Source organism: Populus euphratica, unplaced genomic scaffold (genome assembly GCF_000495115.2).
Source record: "Populus euphratica unplaced genomic scaffold, PopEup_1.0 scaffold9.1, whole genome shotgun sequence".
Lineage (NCBI taxonomy): Eukaryota > Viridiplantae > Streptophyta > Magnoliopsida > Malpighiales > Salicaceae > Populus > Populus euphratica.
In genome coordinates, this window is record NW_011499857.1 from 1,560,469 (window position 1) to 1,571,448 (window position 10,980).

At 33.4% G+C, this 10,980-nt stretch overlaps 2 protein-coding genes across 5 annotated transcripts; one reads left to right on the forward strand and one right to left on the reverse strand.

The window, feature by feature from the left end:
* Positions 1 to 1,144: 1,144 nt before the first annotated feature.
* Positions 1,145 to 6,109, reverse strand: EMB2794 (Tetratricopeptide repeat (TPR)-like superfamily protein). Of its 4 annotated transcripts, XM_011023375.1 has the most exons (4): positions 3,392 to 6,109; positions 3,040 to 3,193; positions 1,603 to 1,627; positions 1,145 to 1,518 (listed from the first exon to the last, which is right to left on the reverse strand). In XM_011023375.1, the coding sequence occupies exon 1, from the start codon at positions 5,955 to 5,957 to the stop codon at positions 3,612 to 3,614; it is 2,346 nt and encodes a 781-aa protein (XP_011021677.1). In that variant the 5' UTR covers positions 5,958 to 6,109; the 3' UTR covers positions 1,145 to 1,518; positions 1,603 to 1,627; positions 3,040 to 3,193; positions 3,392 to 3,611. The 4 variants fall into 4 exon arrangements, 3 of the variants coding, with proteins under 3 accessions (XP_011021677.1, XP_011021676.1, XP_011021678.1); XM_011023374.1 differs by having other exon boundaries at positions 1,145 to 1,627; XM_011023376.1 differs by lacking the exons at positions 1,145 to 1,518; positions 1,603 to 1,627 and adding an exon at positions 2,208 to 2,280.
* Positions 6,110 to 8,310: 2,201 nt separating this feature from the next.
* LOC105123685 (uncharacterized) lies at positions 8,311 to 9,882 on the forward strand. The gene has a single exon (XM_011023377.1). It carries the CDS (start codon positions 8,524 to 8,526, stop codon positions 9,532 to 9,534), a length of 1,011 nt encoding a protein of 336 aa, XP_011021679.1. The 5' UTR covers positions 8,311 to 8,523; the 3' UTR covers positions 9,535 to 9,882.
* Positions 9,883 to 10,980: the final 1,098 nt, after the last annotated feature.

Consider the following 10,980-nt stretch of genomic DNA (forward strand, 5'->3'; position numbering starts at 1 on the left):
AAAACAACCATCAATATTTTCAAATACACTCTAATAAGAAATTCATCACCTCCATCTCACTCCTATATATAAACCTTCCTCACATGCCACTATTTAATTTTTTAAAATCAAATTTTATTTTTATTTTATTATTTAAATAATAAATTTATTTTTTATTAAATTATTTTATTTTCATGAAACAAATTGTGAGCTAACTTGATTGATTTTTTTTTAAATTAATTTTTTTACTCAATTTTATTTTTTAATATTAAATTGAATGAAAATTAATTTTTTTTTTTATTTTTTATTAGATTATTTTAAACTCATGACCCGGGAATAATGCTTAACATCTTAACCGGGGTTAACTCGGGTTATTTTGTGTTTTTTTTTTAATTGAAATTTTCTCTAATTCCATCATTTAACATTAAATCGGTTGGAGATTAAACTCTATAATGTGTTTTGATTTTTTTTATAGGGATATATTAATCTAATGATGAAGTTTGCAAGTTTTGAAATTTTAATCTATGTTAAATTGGGTTATTTTTTTAATTTTTTTGTTAAGTTATTTTGATTTCATAACCCATGTTAGAAGTCCTTCAACATTAGACTTGCCTTTTACTATGTTATTTTCATCTCATGACCCGAGTTGCAGGTTTAGTATGTTAAGCCAATTAATTTATTTTATTTTATTAAATAATATTATATTTGATTAAAAATTAAGTTTCATAATTTATTCTAATTTATTTTTTATCAGGTTATTTTAACCTTATGACTAGAAAATAGTGCTTAATGAATTAACTTAACTTATTTTTTATTATTTTATTATTTTAATTATTATAAATTTCACCATTCAATATTGAATTCAACATGATAATTAAAAATTGAGTTTTATAATTTATTTTAATTTTTTATTTATAAAGTTATTGTAATTTTATGATTAAAATCATGTATTTAATATATTAACTCAAGTCAAATCAAGTTGTTTTTTATATTTGTTTTTTTATAAAATTATTTTAATCTTATGATTCGGATAATGAATTTAATAAATTAACTCATGTTATTTTTAAAATTTTTAAAAAAATTTTCTTTAAACTTAGCCTAATTGAGAATTTGACTTCGTTATTGCCAATCAATTAAGCTGTCTTGGCTCACGTAGACCTGCCCATGAAAACAATTTCATGTTTCTTCTGGTAGCTTCAAATTCGAAATAAAGATACATATTGTTCATTTTGAACAATTTGATGGGTACTGCATCAGCTGATTGCCTCTTACGATGGCACCTAAACTAGCTTCATTGTCACAAATAGAAGAAATTGTACTGAAAGCTGTAAAGATGTAAATCAGCATTGCTCTAGTCATCCACCATAGCCAGATAAAGAAAATCCGATTCCGTAAACATACCAGGTCAGACCGAACTAAACAAGCAGCATTGCCAAGCTGTTTCTAAAAAGGTGGTGTGTTTGAAAGCAGCCGCTCAGCATGCAAGCAAACTCTCTAGCAGCTCAAGTTCACCATGGATGTCTCACAAGGTTGATCATGAGATCAAAAATTTATTTTCAGCCCAAACTCCTGCAGATCTATTTCGACTCTCTATGTCTCTGTGGCACCTATAACGCACACAACGATGCATTGCAACCCTTTCCCTTACCTGATGGATAAAAGATGGTCAGAAAAAAACACTGAATAATATTTAAGCAGAAGTCAGTAAACTTAGACATTAAAGCACCCCCCCATTAAATACGTGCACAAGCATGTCGGCACATCTGTAAGTGCGTTGAAAACTAATTGGCAAGGATAACAACGTGCTTAAATCAATTTCAGCTAGTTTTGGTTTCTGAGTTTTAAAGAAGATATCTTGAGACTGCTATGAAACTCGAGCTTTAATGAATTGATGTGTTCCATGACTCCATAAACCAGCCACCACCACTACATGGAACAATACAAAGATAGTGAAACATATAATGACAGCCACACTAGGCCATGTGTCACTGTCACTCCCAATACGGAACTGATGATGTAAAATAACAGACAGCAAGCATAAGAACACAGGGAGGGAATATCAAGCTGCAATGTGTTTCGGTGCTTTACCTTTGCACAAAATATAAGAACTATAATTCCCTTCCAGCTCAACAACAATTCCTTTTCATCTGGACAGCAGGTCATAAGTGCATCCACAAAAACAGTCCTTCCATTTTTTGCTAATGAATCCATAGCTCGTATACCCAAAATCCATCACTTCAACAATTAACATTTTCGAACCAAATCCTTGATATGCTGCCTCTACACTTAATTATCACCAGCCTTTTTTTAAGAAAAAGTTATAATTTATCATCAGTGTTGAAAAGGTTTGAAGATGCATGTATTATCATTATCTATAGCACAAATAAAAAAAATGACACTATTTTTTAAGGCATCAGCTCAGGATATGCAAGTCTTACTTGATCTTATGAAGACAAGCTATGTTTTCAGGCATGATGACATTGGAAGGAAAACCTTAGATCTCTAAAAATCAATTCCTTTTGAATTATCTATTGAGGTATAGAATTGTTTTCTTATCCTTAAGTAGCTGTTCTGGGATACAATAGTGTTCTTAGCCTGTTTATGGTGCTACTGCTGAGGCTTTTAGAGTTCTTTAGCAGCCATTCAACAAAGATGGAATGCGTTTTATCTTGATTTTCTATATTTTGTTTTCACTTTACAGACTGCGCTGCTCTATCTTAAAATATTGTGGCCAATTTTTTTTAATTAAATTTTTTCTACTTTTAATAAAGATTTTTTTTTTTGGTAAAAATTAGAGCAACCATTAATAAGATGGGAGAAAATATCAAATATATAATTTTTTTTATAATTGAGCAACTGCTGGGAGATGATTGCCCAAGTTCTACATGATTGTATCATTATCTCCATCTCTTTTAATTGGTATGCCCCAATCCGACCCTCATCAGTAGAACAAAAGCCCAAGGGAAACCATTGACCAAACAGAAAAACATAGACAAACTGAGTATACAATTATCAGAGACATTTTCCAGAATATATAAATTTAGACAAAGCAAAATTTACCTTGCTGATCAAAGAGGTCAGGTCAGATTGCAGTTCAATTGAACATCCAGTTTCCTCGCGATGTTTAATTGCGTTCAATTGGTTGATATTGTGTACAGGAGTACCTGAAACTCCATTACTTGTGTATAAATCTTCCAACTTGAGAACCAACCATCTGCATAAGAAAACTTAGTAAGTTCAACTGAAACACAGAAGAAAAGTTAAATATCATCAGCATCAACTTTGGTTCGACCATTTCCATTCAGAGTGGTTTTCAAGTTTAATCAACGTCCATGAAACTAATAAAGTTGCTATATACAATGCTTCTACTGTTATAACTGAAAACCTGAACAATCCACAGTTTACCACTCACCTCCAAAGTAATGTTTGGAAGCCTTGAATCGGGCATAAATGCTACAACTTTTCTTCTAGCAGTCACCAGAATGCTGCTACCTGGAAACTCATTTAACAGATCTGCATCTGCAAAGAGCTCATGAAGCAACAATGAAATCAGTGAACTGGCATCAAAAACCGTGTCTGGACAGTTAACCCATCCAAGCAAAGGTGCCAGAAAAGCCTTGTGCCTTGAATTTTTATTTTCTAAAATTAGAAAAATCTAAATCATCTCGAGTTTGAATATTAGGAACTGCAGGATTGCTGTTGCCATGAATTAGACCCTTTTCCATCAATTCATTTTGCAGTTCAGTAGCTTCATCGATATTTCCTAGTTCATAATGCTTTCTCAATAGTCGAGTACACAGAGTCTCATCAGGAATGACACCCTTTCCAATCATCTCAGCAAGAAACTTCCTTGCTTGCCGCACTTGGCCACATTGTGACAAACCCCAGACCAGGGAAGTATATGCATACAGATCAAGTTCTATACCCATTTCCATCATCTTGTTTTGCATATTCAATGCTTCTTGAAAGTTCCCATGCTTCAAATTTCCATCTATCATTGCAGTATAAGCAATTTTATCTGGAATCATATTTTTGTCTTGCATTTCATCAAACAGCTTCTTTGCATCTCCAATACAATTATTTTTACAAAGACCATCAATAAGGGCTGTATAAACTGCAACATTGGGCTGTAAATCATGGTCTGGCATCTTGCCAAAGTAATAAATTGCCTCTTGAACTAAACCCTTTTTGCACAAACCGTCAATTAATGCGCAAAATGTCACAACTGTAACCTCAGTACCCAAGTCCTGCATCTCTTCTAACAGATTGATTGCTTCTGTGCGCTTCCCTGCCTTAAAGTAAGCATCCATTAGTGTTGTATATATGACAGGGTTGGCACCTATACCAGACTCCTTCATTTCAGTCATTATAATCTTACATTCTTCAAGCTTACTTTCACTGCAAAGACCCCAAACAATGGTTCCCCAAAGCAATATGTCTGGTTTGATATCTTTTTCTCTCATTTCATTGAATAACTCCATGGCTTTATCCATGCTCCTAACCTTGATGTACCCATGAATAAGGGCAGTATAAGCTTGCAGGTTAGGAGCTACCCCAGCTTTCCCCATTGCCCTAAATAACTCTTCTGCTTCATTCATCATCCCTTCTTCGCAAAGGCCATCCAGCAAAGTCGTGTATGTAACAATGTTCAAGTCAACATGTTCATGCAGCATCTCATCAGCCAGCATGAAAGCTTCACCTAGATTGCCAGCTTTACAGTTTGCATCAATTAAAGAACTATATGTGAATTCATTGGGTAACAAACCAACACGGGTCATATCCACAAAAAATTTAATTGCCATTTGCATCATCCCCTCCTTGCATAAAGCATCGATTAATGTGCTATAAGAAATGACATTTGGTTTCAAATCTTTATCCTTCATCTCCCGAAAAAATTCAAAAGCTCTAGGCATTCCTTTAAATTTACAGAAAGAGTTAATCAAGGCATTGTAGGTTATTACATCGGGTTCGCAACCCATGAACTTCATTTCTTCAAATAAGCAAACAGATTCATCCAGCAACCCAATCTTACCATAACCATCAATAAGTGTGTTATATGTAACAATATCTGGCGTTAACCGCATCTTTTTCATCTGTTCAAACAAGCTTCTAGCAGTCAGCATATCCCCTTCTTTGCACACATGACCTATCATAATATTATATGTAAATACCGTTGGGGCAATACCAGCCCCAACCATGTCCCTAAAAAAATTCCTTGATAAGTCCCCTTCCCCTGCCTTTGACAGCCTATGCAAAAAGGCATTACAAGACCGTGCCTTTGGCAACACCCGAAACTTGGTCATCCTCAAAAAACACTGACCAGCAGCCTCAAGCATTCCTAGTTCAACCAAAACACTAAACAAAGCATCAAAAACACCAAACCCCGGAACACAAACATTCCTCGTAGTCCATAAAATTTCAAAAACATCAGAGCCCGGCAAAACCCAGCTGGATAAAACCAATTCTTTCAGAATATTATTAGCATGGAAGTACATTCTAGCATAAAACAAAATGTGCACTAATATACAATAGGATTCAGTAGTGTGGCGAAACCCCACTCGGGTTTTAGCCCATTTGAAGAATTTCAAAGCCAATTTTGGATCTTGTTTGAATTCAACCAAAACCCGAGACACCCATATTGGGGCTAAGGAAGACTGAATTGAACAAACGACTCTTGGGTCATTCCATTGGTCTTGTTGAATGATTTTAGTCATTGAAACTTTGTCTAAAACATCAAAAAAATTGGTGGGGTTTGAGTTTGATTTGGTTACAAATGGGAACCTAAGTATGCAAAGGACGCCAGTGAAGCAGCAAGATATTAAACAAGCACGTGTAGTTGTTGTTGAAGGTGAAGAGAAAATGGAAGAGAGGTGATGATTACAAGGAGGGCTTACTCTTCGAGTTAAACTGCTACCCAAATTGCGGAGATAAATTAACATTTTGAAGAGGAAACTGATAGCTGCTTCAATATGCTTCATTTGTGTTTTGATGCAATCATAGTTTTTTGTGAGGGATTTTGGTTTAGGTGATAGAAAAATTAGGGTTTATGTATTAGGAGACACAAGGAGGGTTTATGAGCGTTTTTAGATGTTCTCGGTAGCTACGGTGCGTACCTGTGTCAATTCTGAACATTTTTAGTATATGGAGTCCTATGACTCACGGGCCAAGCCCATGCTTTCTATGTTTAATATGAAAATTAACTTATAGCATCCCCCTTATATTTTTGGTCCTTGAGATAAGGCGGTCGCATCCAAAAAAAAAAGTGTAAAAAAATAAATAAAGATAGTGCTAACGTGTTTTTTTATAAAAATAAAAATTTAAAAATAAAAAAATCTAATGTGTGTCAAATGATACCTTTTTAAAATATAAAATGACATTTTTTTGGGTTATAATATTTAAACATCAATATATTATATTTGCTTAAATGAATTGTAGTTAAACCATCAAAAATAAGATCCTAGTAATAAAAAATAAATAAAAATATAAATTAAAAAATAATTAAATTTTAATTTTCAACCAACTTAACATAAAATAATAAAAATTAAAAATTAAAAAAATACTTTAATAAACCTGTTAAACATGCAATCTCAATTGTAAGATCAAGATATCTCTATCAGGGATAATGAAAAAACACTATTAAATTTAATTTTAAATAAATTAAATGTTATAGAAAATAAAATGAGTGAATAAAAAAAAAGAATGAACGCCCCCTGCCCGTGGAATTTAAGCCTGGACTCCTCCTCCGAGGAGGAGTTGAATGTCCGTGCAACTTGGACCTGGACTCCTCCAAGGAAGAAGAGTTGAATGTTTGTTGTTAAAATTTAGTTTTTATTTTTAAAATTTTTCTAGATGAATAAAATTTTATTTTAAAAAATAAATGTTGATTTTTTCTTAAAATTGTACGAACTGCAACTGAAATTAGTTAAATTAAACTATCAAATTTGATCTCAATTAAAAAAATAAAAGGAAAGAAAACCCGAGTGAAAAAAAAAATACATTACTGTTAAATTGTAAGCTTACAATTTTTAACTAGCACCGTGCCTTAATTTGTTCATCCACTAAGTGGTGTCAATGTCTAAACATTTATATTTTATAAAAACGGGTATTTGAACACAAAATTTAATTTTCATATTGCATTTACCATTTTTCTTGGAAAATCAGAGCAATTAATTTAAAATAAAATTAATAGGGCTTAACATTCCACCATCCATCAAGACACGTGTTATTGTGATATGAGATAGTTAAAAGATCATCTTTCCCTTCTCAGGCAAAGCTATTTAACTAACAATTAGAAGAAAACAATCTTTTTGATGAGATTCATTTGCTATTAATATTGAACATGAACAAATCAGTTTTTTTTTATATTTTATACGTATAGTAAAATAATTTTAATATTTTTAAAAGCAAAAAAAATAAAAATAAACTTGGAGTTCATGGGCTTCTCAGTGTATTACCACCTTGTTGCACGAAAAAATGACTACAATAATACCCAAGGTTATTTTATTATTTTTATCATGTTTTTCTTGTTGTAATTAATTTGGATGTTGATAATTTAGTATTTTAACAAATACAAATATAGTTTTAAAAAATAAAAATAACTAATGTATGCCAAATAAATATCAGCAAGTAAAAGAAATTCATGTTTTTTGAACAATACAAGTGACATTTTCCATGTGGTAAAATAATATCATTCATAATGGCCCTTGAAGAGTTGTGCTGTTCTCTTCTTGGTGTTTAGTTGGTGTGTATTATGGAGCAATAATTAAGCTTCGATGAACTTTTATCTTTATCTTTTTTTTCTCTCTCTCTTCTCATATTAAATTTCACTTAAGTCTTTGCAAAAAATCAAATAAATTAACCTTTTTTTATTAGTTCGTGTTTGTAATAATTTTAATTTTTGTTTTTTTAATAGCTATTTTTTTTACTTTTAATATTTTTTAAAATTTATTTTATTTTTATTTTTATTTCTCATCATTTAATTTTAATATTTAATTTGATCCTTATTACTTATTACTATTTTTATTGTTTTTTATTACTATTTTTATTATCTTTTATTTTTTAATTTTATCATCTGATATTTTTTTTATTTGCTCTTGGTGTTAAAATTAGTTTTTATTTTTTATTATTATATAAATTATGGGTAATGAATCTCATCTCATTTTCTATTACTTAAACAATTCTTATTTCTTTTAACAAGTAATTTATAATCTTAATTTTTTCTAGTGAGCATGGGACCCCTGAATTTATACAATAATAATTTTCTATATCAACATAATTTGAATTTTGTAACGGCAAAGCATGAAGTTGGGAAGACATCTGTTAAGATATAACGGCGGTGATTCCTACTGATTGGTGTTCAGGCTCAGGAGGTTCTATTCAGAAACCGAATTTCCTGCCCTCTCCCACTCCTACTCTCACCTACCATCAGCACCTAGAAGTCTGCTAAAAGTCTAAAGCCGTCTGCCAGTAACCTTCTCCTCTACTCAAAACCCCGAACCTCGAAAACCATCTCGCTTCAAAATCCTCCCTGTATCTCCACCAACCATGAACTTAACTCTAGCCACTTCTCCTCTCCACCTCAAAACCCCTTCTTCCTTCAACCCACCTTCGCTTCTCCATTTCACCACTCTCAAATCCCACAATTCCACTTCGACCCCTCCTCTCAAAATACCAAAAGCCTCCTCCTCCTCCTCCTCCTCCTCAAATGACACTTTCAAAAACCCACTAACCCAAACCCTAAAAAATCTTACCAAAACAGCAATTTTGATCGGTGTTACAGCTTCCATGGCTGGTAAATTCCCTGTACTGCCTGCAAAAGCCGAAACCCCGGCAGCTCTCACTGAACAAAACCCGACCCTCGAAGAAGAAGAGGAAGGCATAGAGAAACATCAAAACCAGAATCAAAGTGACGCATCGACTCCTTTAGAAGCATTCCTAGAATCTAATGCTGAAGCAATTGAGTCTATAAAATCACTTTTACAACAGAAGCTTGAAAAGGGCCAAGACGAAGAGGCTTTACATATTTTAAAGCAGTTAGTATCTGCGCAACCGGAGGTTACTGAATGGAAGTTTTTGATGGCAAGATTGCTGAATGAAATGTGCCGGGTCCAAGACGCTCGCAATGTGTTTGAAGAAATTCTCGTTTCGAATCCCTTGTCTTTTGAGGCATTGTTCGAGAATGCACTATTAATGGAGCGCAGTGGAGAAGGAGACGCGGTTATTAGGAGGTTACGAGAGGCTTTAGATATTGCAGAAGAGGAGAATAAAGTGAAAGAAGCGAGGGACGTGAGGTTGATTATGGCTCAAATACAGTTTCTGCAAAAGAATGTGGAGGAGGCGCTGGAGAGTTATCAAGAGTTGTCGAAAGAGGATCCTAAAGATTTCAGGCCTTATTTTTGTAGAGGGATGATATACAGTTTGCTTGATAGAAACGAGGAGGCAAAAGAGCAGTTTGCCAAGTATCGCGAACTTTCTCCAAAGAAGTTTGAGGTGGAGGGATATTTGAGGACCTCGTTATCAAGGATGAAGCTTTTTGGGTCGAACGAGAAGAATTGAGTTTTGGTTTTTGAAGTTTTGAGTTAATAATGATTTCGAGAATTCAGCTGCTCTCCAGATAGAGAAGGAAGACATTGGATTTTTGGGTAATCATCCTCAATTTCATTTAGTGAAGTAGGTTTAGTTATTTACTATTCGTCTAAGTTATTAGGGTTGATGTGGAAACATGGTTGGAGTTTCACCAAGGATAATTAAAAGGAATAAAGAAAAGAGGACCGAGTTTAATAGAGCTGTAACACATACATTGTTGCTACAGGAATGGTTTCGATCATTTCTTTTGAGGATTGTCTCCGTGTTAATTTTAAAAAACTACTGGCTTCACTTGCAATGCAAGCTTTCTTGCTGGCCTATCTTTCTTTTGTTTGGAATGTTATGGTCTTAACATATTCTTGAAATCAATCTTTAAATGTGGAAATAATTTTATAAAAAAGTTAAATAATATCTTTGCTGTGCAAATTTTCATGATTTCGTAATGAATTGTCAATCTCCAATGACTCCAAAGTTGATGCATTCTTGTAATACTTGAGATGATCCAACCTCCATGATGTGAATATAAGAGGAAGAGACTTGTCTCCACGGTTCAATATTTTTTGAACGGAACTCTTTCTAAGGCTCTGTCTTAAAGTTCTTTTTTAGAGAAAATACCATTCTATAAATGGAGAGAGAGTACCCTAGGAATGGAATTTCTTCTGTTAGAACAAGGTTGGTCAGACCTCCCATTCCTCTTCAGCTTTTATATGTTTCGACAATAAATGTTGTTATTCCTCTTTTATGGTATTGCGCTGTCTATGATGTCTAATGGTGGGCATGGTTGGATATAAATACTAGAATTTTTAAAAACCAATGCACTCTGAGGCAATGTTGTGGATAGGTAGTTTTCATTTCTTTTTCGTAGCATTATGATTCGTGTGCTTTTAGGGAAGTTTGCTTGGAATCATTCAGCAGGATTGGGCTGCTCTTTTATGACATTGCTTTTACTTTCACGTTTTCGAAGATAACTTGTATTCTCCATCTTGCTTTTGGAATTCTTTTCAGTTAATTAGTATAATTGTCTTTATCGAGGACAAGTTTTATTTTTTGTTCTGCTTCTTCCTGGATTACTTCACTTTGATCTGAAGGGTGTTTCTGCGTGTGGCAATGAATTGTGGATTTTTTTGACTTGCTTATTTTGCTATTGAATTTTAGAGTGAACAAATGTTATGCATGTGGCTGGCTGGGTTATATATAGAGATTATTCATCTGCATGTACTCATTCCTGCTAGCATTACACAAGAATTATGCAGTGTATGTGTCGTGCTACTTTGGGAAAAGGTGGCTAGACACTTTCCATTGGTTCTTTACAATGACAATGCCATGGGTGCACTTAGACCTCCAATCTTTGGAATGGCCACACTTTAGTGGACCTTTGGGAGATTCAAGTCTGTTGGAGTACAGTTTATATCTGGA

Bases quoted from the DNA above. Each gene is read 5' to 3' on its own strand.
- EMB2794 (XM_011023375.1), bottom strand. From the start codon at position 5,957: ATGAAGCATATTGAAGCAGCTATCAGTTTCCTCTTCAAAATGTTAATT.
- LOC105123685 (XM_011023377.1), top strand. From the start codon at position 8,524: ATGAACTTAACTCTAGCCACTTCTCCTCTCCACCTCAAAACCCCTTCT.